The sequence below is a fragment of the Rhyacophila brunnea genome, unplaced genomic scaffold (genome assembly GCF_057557595.1).
Source record: "Rhyacophila brunnea isolate RB1 unplaced genomic scaffold, BYU_Rbru_1.0 scaffold_3, whole genome shotgun sequence".
Lineage (NCBI taxonomy): Eukaryota > Metazoa > Arthropoda > Insecta > Trichoptera > Rhyacophilidae > Rhyacophila > Rhyacophila brunnea.
Window position 1 is genome coordinate 45,427,293 of NW_028232965.1, and position 19,085 is coordinate 45,446,377.

The following is a 19,085-nucleotide window of genomic DNA, read 5'->3' on the forward strand; positions in this document are numbered from 1 at the left end:
AATAAAAAAAAACATATACCTGAATAGGCTGAATATACACAGGTTGATAAATTTATTAAATAAATATAGAAAAATTCACTTAATTATTATCGATTTTACTCGAGTTACAGTATGTGGGTATAGCTATAGCGTCGTAGATCCCAGGTTTGAAACCTGGGTCTGACAAACATACATTTTGTTTTTCAATTTGTGTTTGAGTCAGAGCAATGACGCAATAGGTTAAGCAAGTGGCTGACATCCATTTCTCGTAAAAACAAAATCTGTTAATACAAACCTCCACTCTGTGGAGGCCCATATGATCTTATTAGATTGGACATGGTCAAAAAATACTATTTGAATTAATATATAATATAATGCATGATATTATCTTCGTAGTCGATGTAGTACCGCGGTATGCGTAGTCCAGTGGGTGAGGCACTGGCATTTTATTCGGCGGTTCTGGGCTCGATCCTGGTGAAATCACATTATATGTTTATAATATAATATGTGATTTTCTAAATGCCTGGGTGTTTGATTGTTTCAGCTGTACTATAACATAACTATTTTTCTATACTACTGTAATTGGGCTTCATTTCTGCTGTAGTATTGAAAAAAATGTATATTTATATATTCTTTTCATAACTACAATATGTCATAGGACTCAGTGATAGTAGTTCAGTAGTAGAAATGAAAGAATCACAATATAAACACTTAGGCTTTGAGAAAATCATATAAATGTATTGTGACCTTACCAGGAATCGGACCATGACCTCCTGGATAAGAAACCTGTGCCTTACGCGCTGGACTACGATGATAAGATCTTGATAAAAGACTAGTCTATGACTATAATTCCATGACAATTAAATTGGATTGCCACAAAAAATAAGTATTCGCATTTAATATAATTATTATTATTCACAAAATAGAATTCTATCAACCAATAATTATGTCTTCCATGTAAAATAAGATTACTTCTAAAATAATTTATACACAATTAACACTGATATAGGTTCAATGTTCAATTTATTAGTAAAATTTATAATGAATTAATATTTTATATGTGATTACTGATTAGAAAGGAATAAAGATTTTTTTTTAAATTGATCAATTTATTAGTTCAATGTCATTACAAAAATACATTTGGTTATTAATTTATGGTAAGTAATACGCATGTTTAATATACAATTTTCATTTATCAAAATACAGTTTTTCAAGAATTAAAAATGTCTTTAAAAATACAATGTCAAAAAGTATATTATGATTATCTAAAGCTACAATACAATTTGTTAGGCACCGTTTTTATTAGGAAATACATCATTACATTATTACATTATAATCTAATACATAATATTATTATCTACGTAAAGCGTGATGACTAGATTTTTGTACGTTAGTTACAATATTATTTACTCAATAAAAATAGATACATTTTATATAATATGATATTATAAACTAAATCACAATATTTATTAATAAAGTAAATGGCAATATTTAATTCAAATCGCAAAATTATTCACACTTTTATAATGATTATATTTATATTCATTTGGTCCATAATCATTCCATAAGTTAGTATTACAATTAATATTTGTATATTGGTCATTGTATGATGATATGTATCTATTATCATACGACAAATGCTGGGTATTCAACGTCTCTGCGTAGTCTGTAGAATATGTACTATTTGGTGACTCAAATATAGTAGACTGAGAAGGATCATTATAATTAACAGAAGGGTTCTTATAAACGGGTTTATTAATATTTCGAGCTGCTTCAAATGCACCCTTAAATATTTCATACTTCTTCTTACAAAATCCAGATTCCTCTTCCGACAAAGATAACATATTCGCAGAAGGAAAAATATCTTCATAAGTTGTATTAATTTTATTACAGTCATAATTATTATAGGTTTTATTAAACGATTCACTTGTTTTAATAGATTTCGGTTCTTTATAAAGGGGTATTTTATTATTATTATATTGAATTAATGACTTTTTATTATCTTCGTTATACCTTTGATACTCAATTTCTTCAAATAAACAGAGTGGCGATGAAATATATCCGCTTCCTGTTGTAGAAGTAATACAGTTTCCTCCGTTATTATTAATGGATACGGTAACATTTCCGACGTTAATTAAAACGCCTTCAGAAGTTTGACAGTAATTCGCGCCGTTAGAAAACACAGTTTTTTGATACGCAGAAAAGGAAAAATCACCATTTGGATATCTTATATCGTTTGAGAACATGTCAGTATTATACTTTTGCACAGGCATTAGAAACGTTTCATTAAACTTATCTTTACCGGTTTTGTCTCCAGTTAGAGTATAATTCTGCAATTTTTCGTAATTTAGTGTATAACCGTCACTTGATACGACTGCAGAATTAATATTTTCCAGTGAATCAAGCGTCTGACTTAGGGCAAATATATAATTATGAGCAAAACGTAACGTTTCAATTTTCGTTAACTTAGTATCTTCAGGAAATGTTGGAAGAACACATCTCAATTTATCAAGAGCTTCATTCAACATATGCATTCTGTTTCTCTCTCTATCATTTGCTTTCATTCTCCGATTCCTCTTAATCTTCAATACTTGAGTAGGACTTCTTGACCTCGTTACTCTATTTTTTCCGTGAGCATACTTTCGTTTTGGTTTATTTGGGTCTCTCTCTTTTGATTTTGGTGGATTTTTTACTGGCGTAGAAGTCTTAGCTTTACTCTTTATTTCATTTGCAAAATTATCGGATTGAAGTTCATCTTGAGGTAGTGTTTGGGTCTCGTATTCTGATTGGAATTGTAAAAGCTCATCTTGAAATATTTTGCGTTTACAGCGTTGTTTGCTTTTAGGCGGTGTGAGAGATATACCTTGGTCGGTGCAGTCGAGATGTTTTTTGGGGGGAGTTGAGAATCGCGAGCTTTGGTATGAGACGTCTTGGAAGCTTTTCTCGATTCCCGAATCCGTAGAGCAGATGCTGTCATTGAGATCCATTGAATAGTCTTCAAAGCTACTGTACGATGACATGACGTTCAGTTAGGATTTTCTGAAACAATAAAAAAATACATTATTAGTTTAACGAAAAATTCTTTAATTTCATTTATTCGTATTATTTAATATTAACATTAATGTTTTATCAATGCAAGAAAAAGGGTTAATAATGGTGAAAATAAAGTTTGCAACTGTATTACCCAATACAGAGTCAACAGAAATATAATAATAATATAATTATTTAAATTAACGTAATTACTATATCGTTAATCGCTTAATGTAATAAAAACGCTCACGATAGACGACTGGTAAATGATCCGGTTATAGAGGCGTGGTTAAATTCCACGCCTGACAAAGTTGCATATATTTTTTTTAATGTGTTTGGATTCGGAAAATGAATGTAAATGTTGAGCAAGTGGCTAACATCTATTACTCGTAAAAACAGTTAAGGCTGTACTTCAGTTGAGACATGGTCTAAAAAGATCGTGACTAGGCGATGCGCGGATTGTGCAAATGACGCGAGCCGAACAAAATATAATTTGTTATAAAAATTCATCATGCGTCCATTTAATGTTATGTTATTGTTATATTTATAATAATAATAGTATATTCATTGACATGTTTTATTTTTCAAGTAAATGGGTAACGTTTTTTAGTCATCTTTACACGATTTAAGAATATATTTCTCCGACGCCATCACAAAACAAATTGACTTTTGATTGATTTGATTTTTGATTTAAAAAATATTATATGCTTTATAAAGTATACTAGTAAAATTTTTAATTATTAATTACTAATTCTAATTTTTTTATCCAATGTTCCATATTCGAATGTTTTCCACAAGAAAGACACCTTTGTCGATTCATTGATTGGTGAAAGTACTCACACGGCAAGCTATAGATGTACATTAGAACGGAAATTTTAATATTAATATTGGTTTTCTAGTAAGTATATATGTTTTATTGGCTCTCCAAATCATGCAAAACTATAACAAAGTAATTAGATAATATTATATTCGCTTTTAACTAGAACATATTATTATATTATGAACTTGCACAGTTTTCAGAATATATTAACAGATTTTTGAACGAAAAATGGTTCCTCTAGTTCATATATGCACTGAGTCAAATTAATATAAAACACATATCCATCTTTGACTTCAGAGACGGCCGCCCTACCAATTAAAACACTGTGAGTACCTACTAAATTATAAAGTCATTAATAAACTAAATTAATACGCAGATAAAATAATCAATGCTTTTTTAAAAAGTACCTAACCCATGCTTATATTGGTGAGCTTTTGGCAATATGTATATATTTTGAAAATACATAATTTGCGACCCACTAGAAAAAATCATTAAAAAAAAAATACAACACCCGGCGGGATTTGAACCTATAACTGCTGGATTCGCGCCAGTGTACTTTTCTAATTAAGCTACGCGCATCCTACTTCATTACAACAATTTAACTAGTAGTCTATGCGTTTATAGTTTGGTTATGTATGAGATGATTTCAAATTGTGTATTTTCAATATATAGAATTGTTATATTCTCAAATCTTATGAATTATTCATTGAATGAATGAAGTGGTTTATTAAATGTACCTATAATAATACTTATATTTGATTGAAGAAAAAAACTAAAATGAAATTGCAAAAAATGATTGTTTATCAGGTTGTATAATAAATATTTTAGCCATATGTTCGAATAAATAACGAAATTTTACATCGATGGCATATGTTAGGGTATACCTACCATCATTAGCCACTCTCACACTGTAAATACACTAACGTTACAGAAATCGACTAAAACAATGGTTATTGAAATAGCGGTATCATATTATTGTGAAGTATATTTTTTAGGGTGCAGTTGACTTTTCGACGTGGAGGGTGTTTGTCCACACCTGTGGCCAGTTGACCGTAACGCCTCGTGTCAGGTATTATGGAGGTAGTGATTTTTAGCACGCGACATAATTATATTAATATAGCAAGAGTTGCGAGAAGTGAACGATGAAAATTAATTTTGAAAATAGCTGATAAAATATATTTTTTAAATAAAATTTCAGTAACAAAAAAATATCATTTTTGGAACTAATTTTTTTCATCATTAATAGCCAAAGTGTCCGTAACGAACGAGTGGCTGAGGAGCAATTATCATTAACATTTTTTTTATACGTATTATATAAAAGTACCTATATAATATACATATATTCGTTATAACACTATAAAAGACCATTAGGCCCAGTAGCAGTAGTGTACCTCACAAACATAAGGAAATGCCATAACTTCACCGAGAATCGAAATGTCGAATCAAAATTTTTGACATCATCTTATATCACCTCCGAAATTTCCGATGTGAAAAGATAGTGAATTATGCATTAGAGTCATTAGACAATAAGGGGTATGGGCTCAATAAATTGAAGCAAATGGTCAACAACTTCCCAAAAAATCTATAACAAACTTCTCTATGGGGCAGCCAAATTTCATATCAGATTGCAGAGCCAATGAAAAAATTACCCCAAAAAAATAATGTTTTGTTATCGTGCTGTGTGGTGGGTACATTGGATTCTTATAGAAAAATTGTGCAAAATGTGAAAATTGTTATAATATTCATATTATACTTATATTATAATATACAATCTTGTGTATTATTCGTTGAATAAAAGAAATAGTTAATTATAAATTATTAGCAAGTTCGAGTAAGTTACATCATAAAAATATTGGAGAAATCCACGACGTCGGTTAGTAATTGAAGTAATAGGTATCTACTTTGATTTAATAAAAACAAAAACCGATTACCAAAGTAGCTTGATTTAGAAGAACGCTGATGAGTGGGTATTAAAAAGGCCAATAGTTATAATTAGTAAAAATTATGTATGTTCAATAATCAGTATGGTACTCGTACATTCTTAAATCTTGTGAATTATTCGTTGAATAAAAGAAATAGTTAATTATATTATAATATTATTTAGATATTGTAACGAAAAAAAATAAGCAAGCAATTATTTCCTATTTATTGATATCGCATTCTTAATTTGTGAAAACATCACTCACTTGTTTTTTTTTGCTATTATAAAATAAGAAACTAAGTTAACTATACTACTGCAAAACTTGTTAAGTATTGTTTTATTACAAACAAAGATTTAGATGCACTGCATATTTATTATCTATGCAATAAATTCACTATTAATCGCTTTATATAAAAGATGCAAACTAATTTTGGAAGAAAGGGTGGGGGGCGGAGTTTGCAAACAGACGCCGACGTCGAGCACGGCGTCGTGTCGGTCATTTCCGGTGACAGGTGTTTGAGTTGTTACCTAAGTACGCTGTAGGCTTGGTTTACAAATAATAATAAACAAATCAAGTCACTCGACACGCTCCACTAACTTAATTCCTCTCAATATTAAAATAATACACTCAACTGGTGAGGGCTGATTTTATTTTCATTATGTCGTTGTTAATTTCCGCCAACTGCCGTGTTTTTATGTTATCGAAATGAGTGGTATTGGTTAATATTGCGATACAAGTTAAGCCAAATTTATATCAAAATCAGTATTAATGGTGAAGATTATTTACATTTATTAACGCAGTGGTTGCGAAAAAAAATTGAATACAGAATGAGATTGACTTTGGCAATATGGTTTTAAAGAACAATTATATAATAATATATAGATTTTTATTATATGTAGTAACAGTATACAGGTAGAGTATATACTTCATAGCATTGCAATTCGACTCTAGGATGAAAATAATGTAATATATTTTAAAAATATTTTTATTACATAATATAATATATGTCGCTATATTTTTGATTTTTTTGTGAATTGCTGAAGACCTACTGCTTTCTAACATTTCTGCATTATCAAAATGTGGAATTTATTAATTTTAAATATTCTATACTTACTCGAAATAATATAAACTTTCACCCTTGTGACTGTGTATTTGAGAAAACAAAAAGCTGTTTTTCTCCTATTCATCTATTATGGACTAGGCTGTTTTTAAAATCTAGCGACGCTCTATTTGTTTATTTATAATTACTATTATTCTTAAATAATCAATCAATAAAAGGATCTTTTTGTTTATCCGTAAAAGAGTGTTTTCAAGCATTTGTAATAATGTGTAATAATTTATAATATAAATTGAACAATGTGTTAATAGTATTATCTACAGGAAACATTGATTTGCTAATTCTATTAAAAATAAAATAGTTTTGTTTATTATTACAAGGATACAAAATAAATAAAATAAACAAAGTACTTACAGTAAATTAAACTTCGATGTATCTGGTTTTGCACATAATTAAACATATTATTCTGTCCTGGTGTATTTATTAAAATTAATTATTCACTTAAAACAAAATATTGTAAAAACACGGAATTATCTTTTGAAGTAACACCGTAGAAAATGTGAGAAATTGGGCTGAGCTTAATCGCGGAACATGTAAAGGGAAACTTAATAAACATTCACCCCCAGCGCTGTTCGTCGACTGACCCGATTCGGTCTGTTCCACCCTATTTATCGGGCCTAAAGTTCTGACCGTGTTAAATCAAGGGTTAAGATAGGTTACAATAATTGCACTATCGATAGTGATTATTATTAGTTTGATCTATATATTAGAATAAATTAAAAAATACATTATAGTAATAATTATACTTATACGATCAGATGTTTGCTTAAATACTAAAAAATGTTATTATATTATAATAAAAAGTATTTTAGCTTATAAATATAGTTATACATTTTATTTTATAGTCAATTACATATTATAATACTATTATTTTATTATATTATAAATAATACGATGTGTAGTATAGTTACATAAATTAACATTAACAGTGGAGTAATATATTAAATTCTATAGATCAGTTTTTATCATCTGATAAATGAAATAGATATCGAATAAAAATACTACTTTAATTAATAATTATACTGAAGTAATAAATAATACTTATTTTTATTTATGTATTATTATTCTTATATACTTCTTATCTCTTTATTGAAGTCTACTCAAACTTTTGTCGGCATATTATTTTAAACTAAAGTTGTCACATAGTTCAATCCTCACAACGTATCAGTGACTTCCCGTAGGAAGCGCGTCGAGCGTCGCTTGGGGGCGGCAGTTACTCAAAGGGCGGCAAATCGAGGAGAATCATTAGGTATATAATATAGAAATAGCTACCTAAACTTGGTAATAACGGAATTATTTTTCCATTAAAAAAACCAGCTCCCCGGTTAGAAAAAAAAATGTATTAATAAACATACAAGGTTTAACAGGATTGTATTTTTATCGGGATCGTGATGTCTAGCTTACTTCCGTTGTCCTTGGACATCAAGTCCTTGATGGCTAGCTATGACACGTTCAGATTTTTGATTTATAGGTAGGTACATACTTGCCTAATTTAAAATTTATCCAAATATTTTTGCCAGTCACCAGTTGGAAGTTGCCAGGTGTATTTTTAAATGTATCTGAAACCGTGGACTCACAATATTTCTATTGAAGGAGAGATAGCATTTACATTACATTTAGTAGGTAGTATATATTTTGTTGGTAATGTATCTATACCTACAACACATTTCTTAGATATTTTAGTCAGAATGGTAATAAAAAATGAGGCGGCATTTTGGCGCTGCCTAGGGGCGTCATTTTTTCTAGGGACGTTACTGCAATGTATCATCTAGTTTATAGGTGCCATTCACAGAACAGATAAATAAATATAATTCAGATAAGCTATACCCCAATACACTACATTTTGAAACAGGGTTTTGAATATGTGAGTGTCCTACGAAAATAAAACAAACATTATTGAAGTGCAATAGTGTGTGTTGCAACATTCAAATACACCAATATTGAATAAACGTTAGTGAATAAACTAAGAGCAGTTGTCAAAACGAAGGACAAGCTTAGAATAACGTATTCTTGACACTTGTTTAAGTTTATCCTATATTCTTCCACACTCGAAATCGGTAAGGTATTTCAGTACCTACTAATTCTGTGCAATGTATTTTCCTTTATTATTGATGGAAAATGAATAAATTAAAAAAAAAAACAAATAAAACACACGGGTTATTAATAAATTTCTTACAATATTATGTTATAAATAGTGAAGATAATTTTTACAGTTCACCACAAAAAATTCATAACAAAAACAATAAAAGTACACGAATTTATATTTAACAGTTATCGGTTACTCTTTGCACATGAAATTTATTGGATTTTTTTTATAGTCAATATTAAAAAAAACATCAATAAATTATGCAATTTACAAGTTCACGGTACGTATGTCAGAACAAACAATTTCTAAATAAAAAAAATATATCAATAAAACGCTTTTTTATGCTTCACCAGTCAAACCCTTTGAAAAAAATTCCTGATATTGCCGCTCAATAAATCGAATTTTTCACCAATTGCAATTTCGCCGTTCGGATCTAATCGGTTGACAGTGCGATGATATTTTATTGAAAGTTTGCACGAAATGTAATCCTTTTGGTAGTCGGTAATGCTTTTTTATGACCCGGAACAGTTGGATTGTAGTAATTCTAACAAAATAACAATATGGTCTTTTTGTTATTACATAAAATTTACCCCTTTTTGATAGAATTTCCGTTCATCGACGCAACGGTATATTTTGTAATATCTTTATATACATATTACTTAACTAATTTTTTTTTAAGTGGGATGATAATTAATATAAATAATTACAATACAATCCAATATAGTTTACAATTTACAGAGTCTTAACATAATATAAGTATTTCTTTAAATTAAAAAAATAATCAAATGAAAATATGTATAAGTAAATTAAAATTCTTATATCAAATCAAACTTTGGTATTGTAACCTAACCCGACAAGAACAAAATATTGTACTTGTATGTGCGTGTACTTGTACGTGATTTGTCGTTCTTGTATTATACTATAATATACTGTGTTTATTCAAATTCAATTTGCAATCTTATCTAATAGACTGACGTTATGGGGAGGTGGGGGGGGTTAATATAATATATGCTCTGAAATGAGAGTTATATAAACTGATTAAATAATCAAAGGCTTTTTGCCTTCTTCCGAGTATGTACCCAAAAACGTGAAATTGTATACAATCAATTTTATATTTAAAAATAATTACAAGATAAAAAGAACTTTTTACATACAACGTTTTTAAATTTTCTGTTCAATTATTATGCTCAATATGCTCAAACTTGTACTTGACATGAAGTGAATAAAAACAAACAAACAAACAAATATAGAATACTGAATTGTCATTTTGATTTCCATAGTAACGGACGTATATATTAATAATTTAGTTGCTAGGACCACCCACTTAGCAACCAATAATAGTGGATTGGATTACGGATTTCTTCCTAAATAACTTTTCATACAAAACAGAATTAACTGAAAATGACTTCAATTCTACTTAAAGATGGCTAAAAGTATTAAAAGAATGCATTGGCATCGTGTTGTGATATATTCTAAAAGTTTTAAATGTGTAGTCGGGAAGTTAGTTAAAGATCGATTGCATGATTTGTACTGGATAAACAACTACCGGACAAATAAGAATATGAGCTAATAAAAACGATGTAATAAACATCATCGTTCTTATCATTCTATTCTTCTTGATTGATGTATAATTTATTTCTATTAATTCTACAAAATTATACCGTATCGTTTATGCATACAACAGCGTAAAACGATATAAATGCGAAAACCAGTTGCAATCGATCATAGCCGATGGAATTTTGGTTTAAGATTTAATGAGGAGATGGCCATTGGCGCAAAGAATAGAGAGCCCCCGAATGTCCTAAAATATTGTCAATATTAAATGCGCGTGAAATATTTTATTACGTATTAATAATATAAATAGTTTATGCCATATATATCCATACTCAAGAACTGTGCATTATTTCAATCACGCCCAGAAGGTAACGCTGGAAAGATTTGCTAATTGAAAAAAATGACAGAATATTTACTTTTATGTTTCCTACATATACAGATTTATAAAAAAACTAAGACAGGTTTCGCCATATTACGGTAGTATCAATAATTGGCGACTAATTTATCGCCAATTGATAATGTAAATAAAAATATTTAATAAACATTAAAATAAAATTTGTGTTTTTATTTCCTTCAATATTGATATTGTAATCGAAATAACTACCGACTTATATCATCATCAGCCGGGATCAATCCACTGCTGGATGAAGACCTTCCCAAGCTTCTTCCAACTCTCTCGGTCCTGTATCTTTCGCTGCCACGTATTTCCGCCGAACATTACCAGTTCGTCAATCCAGCGGCTTTTAGGGCGACCCTGTGGCCGTTTCGTGCCCCTCGGGTACCATTGGATGACGACATTTGTCCAGCGGCCATCCTTTTGGCGAGTAATGTGCCCCGCCCATCTCCATTTTAGCTGTTTGGCAACGTCTATTACATCCTGTCTGCTTCATAACACATTTGTTTCTCTTACGGTCCTTTCGCGTGATGCCCAACATACACCCCTACATGCCTAGCTGTGCGACTCTTAGCCTTTGGACATCTCTCGTGTTGAGGGTCCATGTCTCGCAGCCATACGTGAGCATGGGTAGCACACATTGGTTGAACACCTTACGCTTAAGACATAATGGTAGGTCACTCTTGAAGATACTATTCAGACGTCCGAAAGCACTCTATCCCAGCTTTGTTCTTCGAACAATTTCGTCGTGCATCCTTCCGTCTATGGGCACCTGCTGTCCAAGATAGACGTAGTTGCTGACTTGCTCGAGTTGGGTGCCATTAATACAGATAATCGCAGGCAGATAACCGACTTATATATAAATATATATATTATTTTGGAATTCAATATACATAATATTATAATTTTTCAATATACTTTGACTTCCTCCTACGACCATTTTGGAACACTCCAAGACTCTGGACCAGCTTCTGCTATTTATTCTGCTTTCTCCTTTCGGACGGATCCACGTCATCAGCAAATGCCTATTGTCTCTTTTCCTGACTTACTGTCCTGAACTAGAATTTTGGAACCTCTCCAGCCATCGATGCATAGAATACGCCTTACTAGGATTCAAGAAAGTATTACCAGAGTTTTAGATTTTGCCGTATATAACCATTGTAATATTTTTAATTATTGTTACATGAATAGCCATAAAGTAAAGTTACCAGATAATTAGATAAGTAACTTCGAATGAGAAATACTATTTATTTTAATAGTACCCATATTAGTATATTCTTGTGTTTAGTATATATTTTCATGTACAATAATAATACAACCCTCAGTATATTCCAGTAGAGAGAGGTGGAGGTAGGCTTAACAAAAAGACATAAATAGTGCACACTAAACTTTGTCAGTCATACTTAATTGTTTTCATTGAACTAAAAAAACAATTTGCAGATGGTGCTGGTTAGTTTTTAAAATTCAATTAAACCCTGCCTAAACCAAACCATAATAGTTTAAGTATGCTATGGGCGATCCGACAAAAATAGTGCACACTTTTAAGTCATACTTATTTGTTACCTTTGTATTAAAAAACATATTGCAGGTGGTTTCGAATATTTTTTTTAATTCATTAAATTTTGCCCACATCAAGCTATGATCGATAAAAAATATTGTTCTATCTATTAAATATCTAAAATTATGTAGGAATTAACGTCATAATTTTAGATATTTTATAGATAAACGAATATTTTCTTACTATAATCTACTATGGCTTGAATTAGGCAAAGTCGAAATGAATTTTAATAACTAACAAACACAAATATGTTTGACTGACAAAGTTTACTGTACACTATTTATGTCGGATCTTAACAGCCTACCTCCACCCTTCGCCACTGCTACATTCATGTTATAGACACGACTTAGCACGACTATATACCTTTAAAAAACACTTCAGCAAAGACAAAATAATTATTCTAGTTTATAAATCCTTTCATAAAAATAATCGTAACTGATCAAGTGAATCTGAATTGTAAAAATAATTTAAATAACTAACAAAGCATTTTTTATCAATACATTTTACGGCCCATTACTTTGGTGAATCTTTTATAAAATGGTACAACACTACACATGCGTTATACAATTATAAATATGTACAGCAAATGAAAATAATTTTAATTATGTTTCTAATTAAATCCGATACGAGATTTATAATGAAATTTAGGATATAGGTACCAATAATTGTTTTTGAAAGTAGTGTAGTAGTTGGGACTTCATCAAAAAGTTTATATCTAAAATGATAAATTACTGTAGAGGTAAAAAAACTAAAAGCTAACTACTATGTTCACTAAAAAATGAAGTACATGGTTTTTCACAGAGTAGATAATAATTATAGTGTCTAAATATTTTTTTAAAGGATTGGTTTTATAAATTTGACCATTGCATCTAAGTTGTGATTATAGTTATATAAACGAACATAAATAAATTTACTTGAATTTAAACTGGCTGCAGGACTTTCACAAGCATGGGTGATAAGAAATCACTATACTTAGGTATCATGATATTTGTTTACAAAAAATCGTATTTCAAAGTAACATGTTTATTATAAATGTAATTCGCTCTCTTTTGTGAAATTATTCGAATTTTAATGCTAAAGAAAATCCTAAACATATTTAATTATTTAATCTATTAACACACAGTCTAAGTTCAACCACATGCATTTTCCAGTTTAATAGTGACAAACTAACACTTTTCTTATTTTCTTTATATTACAACATATACAATCAAACTTTTTGCTCCCTACCCTTCAATCCTTAACCAAAAAGGGTTATGAATGAATAATACCTAACTAACTGTACCTGTTTATGTGCTCAGTAAAAAATCTCTCGAAAATTTATTACTAGTCACGGGGAGGGGGTGTATTGGAAAATAAAACTCCCCATAAGAGGGCTCGCTCGGGCAAGGGGTGAGTGGGCTTCAACTAGGGCCCCGGAACAAACCCCTAAGTCTATTGTTAGCGTTTTAATCCGACAAACAGGACCATTCAAAATTTTAAAAGCGAAAAAAACGACCAAGAAGTAATAGTGTAACTCATTTTTTATACTTTTAGTATGGTTGCAATGTTTCGTTACGTTTGAAAGGGTTAAAAGCTCCATCACCAAAAGGTCGCAATCACCTCTGATTTTGTCATAATAAAATATATTGAGATTTCTCTTAAAAATATGACATATTTTTCTCTAACGTAAATGACGTATATTGAAGTTTGATACACGACAAAAAAGCTACAGTTTGGAAGAATGAATTAAAATTTTCGTTTTGAATTTTAATAATAGAAAATCCATTGATTACATACTGAAGGTATTGTATTTGGTTAAAACATGACGGAGCTTTAACTGAATGGGGTTTAATGTTCTGTTTTTAATGTTAAAACGATTATCTTAAATATTATAATAATATTGAACAATAAAACATGTTTGTTAATATATTATTCTATAAGTATTACTATAATATAGTACAATATAAACAAGAGGTAGGTATAATAATTATATCGTGTAGAAGATCTGTACCTACTATACCCGTAGACAGATGAGTGATAGAGTCCGTTTATGAAGTCACAGGTCATGGGTACAAATTTAATGTCGGGTAAATTCAACATTTTATTTTAAATGTGTATTTAAATTTAAATTCAGATAAAAAAAGAACAGTGTTTTTGGTTTCAGTGAAATGAAAACCTAAGTTATAAACTACCCTTTCTCTTATATTATGTAATATAAGAGAAAGGGTGGTTTAAAACTTCAGTTTTCATTACTAAAACTAAAAACACTCTCTTTTTACTTATCCAGGGATCCAGGTTGACTTTGAGAGGGACATTTCTTGTAAAAATAATCTAATACCGTTCAAGATTCGCATCGGATTGTAGAATTGCCAACGTTTTTTTTTATTGTAATAGTATATCAATATTTATAAACTTACAATTATAATAAAAAGAATGAGTTTATAGATTTTATTATTTATAGTATCAAATATTTATAAGGATAATTAGATGTTTTCATTAATCAATATCCAAGATTCAGCTCATCTCAGAAAACGACTGCCGGATCAATCTTGACTCTCATATTACTATAAAATTAAACCGAAATATGATAATCTGTCATAGAAATTGTACATGGAATAATACTTATCGCAGTAAACAAATACAGCATCATACCGTATAGAGATATCTCATAGATAAGACAAGTCATAAATAAACAATTTAAGATTTTGTAAGAGTGACTGTAAAATGTTAAATAATATTTCACTTGATCTCTAAATACTCGTACATGCGGTAGTTAACGTTAATAATATTCGAATGAATAAATAAATGAACTATTATAATGTTTTTTGTCGATAAATAATGATGTTTGTGTAAAAGCTTGCAGTGGCTTGAAAGTTATTATTTTTTAACAGTGCAGTGTATGTACATATTTACTTACTTTATTTAATTTATTTTAGTATAAAAAATATATATATTTTGAGAGTAAAAAAATATACTTAAACATATTATTATGTACTATGATTACACATTTATAAAATTTTGCGAAGCATTTAATTACTTTTTAGTTACCGCATTTAAATAACATGCTAATTATTTCGAATAGCCAATTAATTATTGTACAACAGGTGTTCCGTCCGCGTGGAAAGGATTTTAATTAAATAAAATAAAAGTTTTGTGAAAGCTATTTTTGTAAATACCAATAGTGAGTGAAAAAAAAACAAAATGTTACTAATGGTAGATACTCCACGTTGGTGAAAAGGAACGATTATTTGTAGAGAAGGGAAGGTTACATGTAAATTGTACGTTTTACTGTTTCACTATATCGCAGTTTACCATGAGCTGTCGTACCGGGAAGAGATGGCCGTTTAGCATTGAGATCGAAATATGTCGCGTTGTTCGTGGAGCATTCTAACAGTAATGTTACAATTTTGTTTCATACAATAAAAACATTAATTTGATATTGATTGGTATCAAATATATGATAATAACACTGTTATTATTATCATATATTATATTTGATAAGTATGACTTATATTTACGAGGGCCTATTTTTGAATCAATTAAATATTTATATATAGGTAAACATATTATACGATAAGATACGTCGTATTTCTAATTTGTTTACCTACTTATTTTCTTTTGACTTTCCCTTACATTCCTGTGGTTTTTGTTACATATTTTTAAGTGTTTTATATAGACATGGATTTAATTTTAATGGTATACGGCCATCGATTTCCGATACAACAGCTCATAGTAAACTGTGGTAAGGCTAATCGCATATGTACAATTTTCCGGATACGATTTTCCAGAGTCTGTCCAAACAAGGGTCCGATTGGCCACGCCGACTTGATATCAACAAAGACCAACTTTGAGGCATTTGAAAAATTTGCTGGGTCATATGGAGGATGGAATAATTCCGATTTCTCCTTTAAATCATTCATCACTTTCAACTCCTCACTCCTCTGTTTTGGCAGAGTTTCAGTTCACGAGTCCAGAAGACACTTTATATAATTAAAGATAAATGACGGCAGAGCAAGTCAAGATTATTTTTTATTTTCTAAAACTTTTTCTCTAAGCACCAAGGTGGCTGGTTGCTACACCAGTCCCGTGTAGGTTAGTTTCGTGACAAGGAGTGTGGCACTAAAATCATTTCATTCTGATACGTTTATATCGTAATGGAAGGCGGCATGCACAAATCGCAGCTGCATATAAATGACGGGTGAAGATGGGGTAACTAACATCAATCTCCTTACTTATAAATTAGAGTGTTTAAAAGAGCTTTGTTCCTAAGAAAAAAAACTTAATAATAGCTTTTATAGCAAATATTTTTATTAGTATTAACAACTACGATTTTTTTAAAGTCATAATACACATGTCCGTATTAATTTTGTCAGGGTGCTTCTATATAAGTGGACTTAAATATATATTTCGAGAAAGTTGACAGTTGTCTCATTTAAAAAAAAAATAGTCCATAATTATAAATCTGTACTGGTTGATCTTGAACGTTATCAACACGCCGCCCGCGTCGCTTTGCGTCAATTGAGATTCAAGATACGTGGTATTATTATTCGATAAATACTTATCATTAAGCGTTCATATGAATATTAATTACCTAACCTGTGTATAAAAGTTGTGATATGTTTATCGAGCGAATGACATCGAGTCATTATTACCTGACGAGTGCACCGCGGCGCGTGGAGTACCTGCCTGCCGTGTCTCTGAAAAGTAATAAATCAAAGCATTTGCGAGGCTCAGGTGTTCTGTTTACCCAACGATGGTAACTTTGCAATAATCTCATGGGAATAAAATTCGAAAAGAACACGTGCTAATCTCCCCGTCATTTTTTGCTTTCAATAAATTCATACACTTTCACCAATTCCTCGATTAGGAGTGATTATTTTTACCCGAATACATGGTGCGTTTAATTATCGAAGTTTATTTTACAAATATTAATTCAATGATATTATATTAAAAATCATACACAAGTATAAATCGATATTTCATGCATCTATCTCACACAAAAAAGTAATACGATACGAAAAGCAGTTGTTATGATTCAACTATATGTCAAATAGTGTATTAATATAATTTATAATCAATATATTACATAAATACAAAACAATATAAATTATAATATCATTAAAAAATAAGCAGAAATACTGTTATATCTAATTTTAAATATAGTTTATGGTAAAATTTAAAAAAACACATCTGTTTAGAATTACTTCTATATTATGCTGTAAGTACTATAGTTTAAAAGTAAATTAATGTATTGTGTTATAGTTTTAATATGAATAATACAGAATTTTTAAAATATTAAATAAAAATAAATAATGCTAATAATTAGTTTAAATGCTGAATATACGTTTTTTCGCGAATGCCAAAATCGCGTACGTTATCTATCGCGATGGTTTGCACAGAGAAAAGTGATGAAAATTGATAGCGCAGATCGGGTATTCTGTGGAGCTTTTTTAAGAGTTTGCGACTTCCGTTTGTCCTGTATAAAGGAAAAAAATACATAACTAAATCGGTAGCAAATGCAAATATTAATATAACTATTTTTATAGTCGTTTTATGAAATAATATAGATACGGTCGAGCCAATATTGCTTGTTTTTTGACGTATTTGCACAATTGTTTTTGCGCATTGGTTTTGATATGAAAAATAATATTTTTAGTGTTTTATTACAATATTTAGTTCACCGTTGTATTTACATTACACTTGTCGTGTGTCAAGTACCAGCTGATAAGAGCACTGTATTTACATCTGCGATCATTTTCATATAAAACCACCACAAATCCGCTATTTTGCCAAACAATAAATCAATTAATTCACCTCACTGATAATTATGCACGACAAATTATTACAAATGAGTATTTTATTACAAAACATTTAAGTAAGATCATCCATATTTCAATAACTAAGTATACAAGCATTATACCCAATAACTAGAACCCACTAAAATCGATAATTTTACTAATCAGCTAATATTAGTTAACATTCACATTTTAATCCGGTTATAGTCTACGGATAAAATGTTCACAATATATTGTTATTGATAAGAATTTTCCTATGTACATACTCTAGAGTTTTCTTATTTTATCCAACAAACGATTAAATTATCAATATTTATAATATGATATCGTAATAATTAACACATATCATCATACTTATAAGAATTGATAGTGTGATATGTTCAATATTTAGGTGTTAATTAAGTTATCTACAGTAATGCATTAATATCATCCAAGAATCTCAATTTAATAATTGTTATTTCATATGGACGCCAATACCAATATATAAAAAATATGGTTATTACTATCTGTCACCATATCCATCAGACAGCTCTTTGAGTCACTCATTAAAAGTCTGTAAAAAGATTACTTATGCAAAAAAATAATATAACAAATAGTAATATATTATTCAAGCTGTATTTTCAAAATCATATTAAATAAATCCATTTTATAAATTACATTTTATTTGAAACTTCAAAATGCCATATCTTATGACGACATGTTATGTAAATTAAAAAAGTAATTCTCCTTTTTCGATTAGCATACTATTTGCTGCTGGATGTCGTGTAATGATTTAATTTACTTATTAATACTAAACTGACAATACTTGATGTAATATGAATATTTAAAATTCTTATTATATCTGAGAAATA

At 29.7% G+C, this 19,085-nt stretch overlaps 1 protein-coding gene across 1 annotated transcript; it reads right to left on the minus strand.

The window, feature by feature from the left end:
* Positions 1-425: 425 nt before the first annotated feature.
* tap (Basic helix-loop-helix neural transcription factor tap) lies at positions 426-2,999 on the minus strand. The gene is made up of 2 exons (XM_085952408.1): positions 1,993-2,999; positions 426-450 (listed from the first exon to the last, which is right to left on the minus strand). Exons 1-2 carry the CDS (start codon positions 2,997-2,999, stop codon positions 426-428), a joined length of 1,032 nt encoding a protein of 343 aa, XP_085808534.1.
* Positions 3,000-19,085: the final 16,086 nt, after the last annotated feature.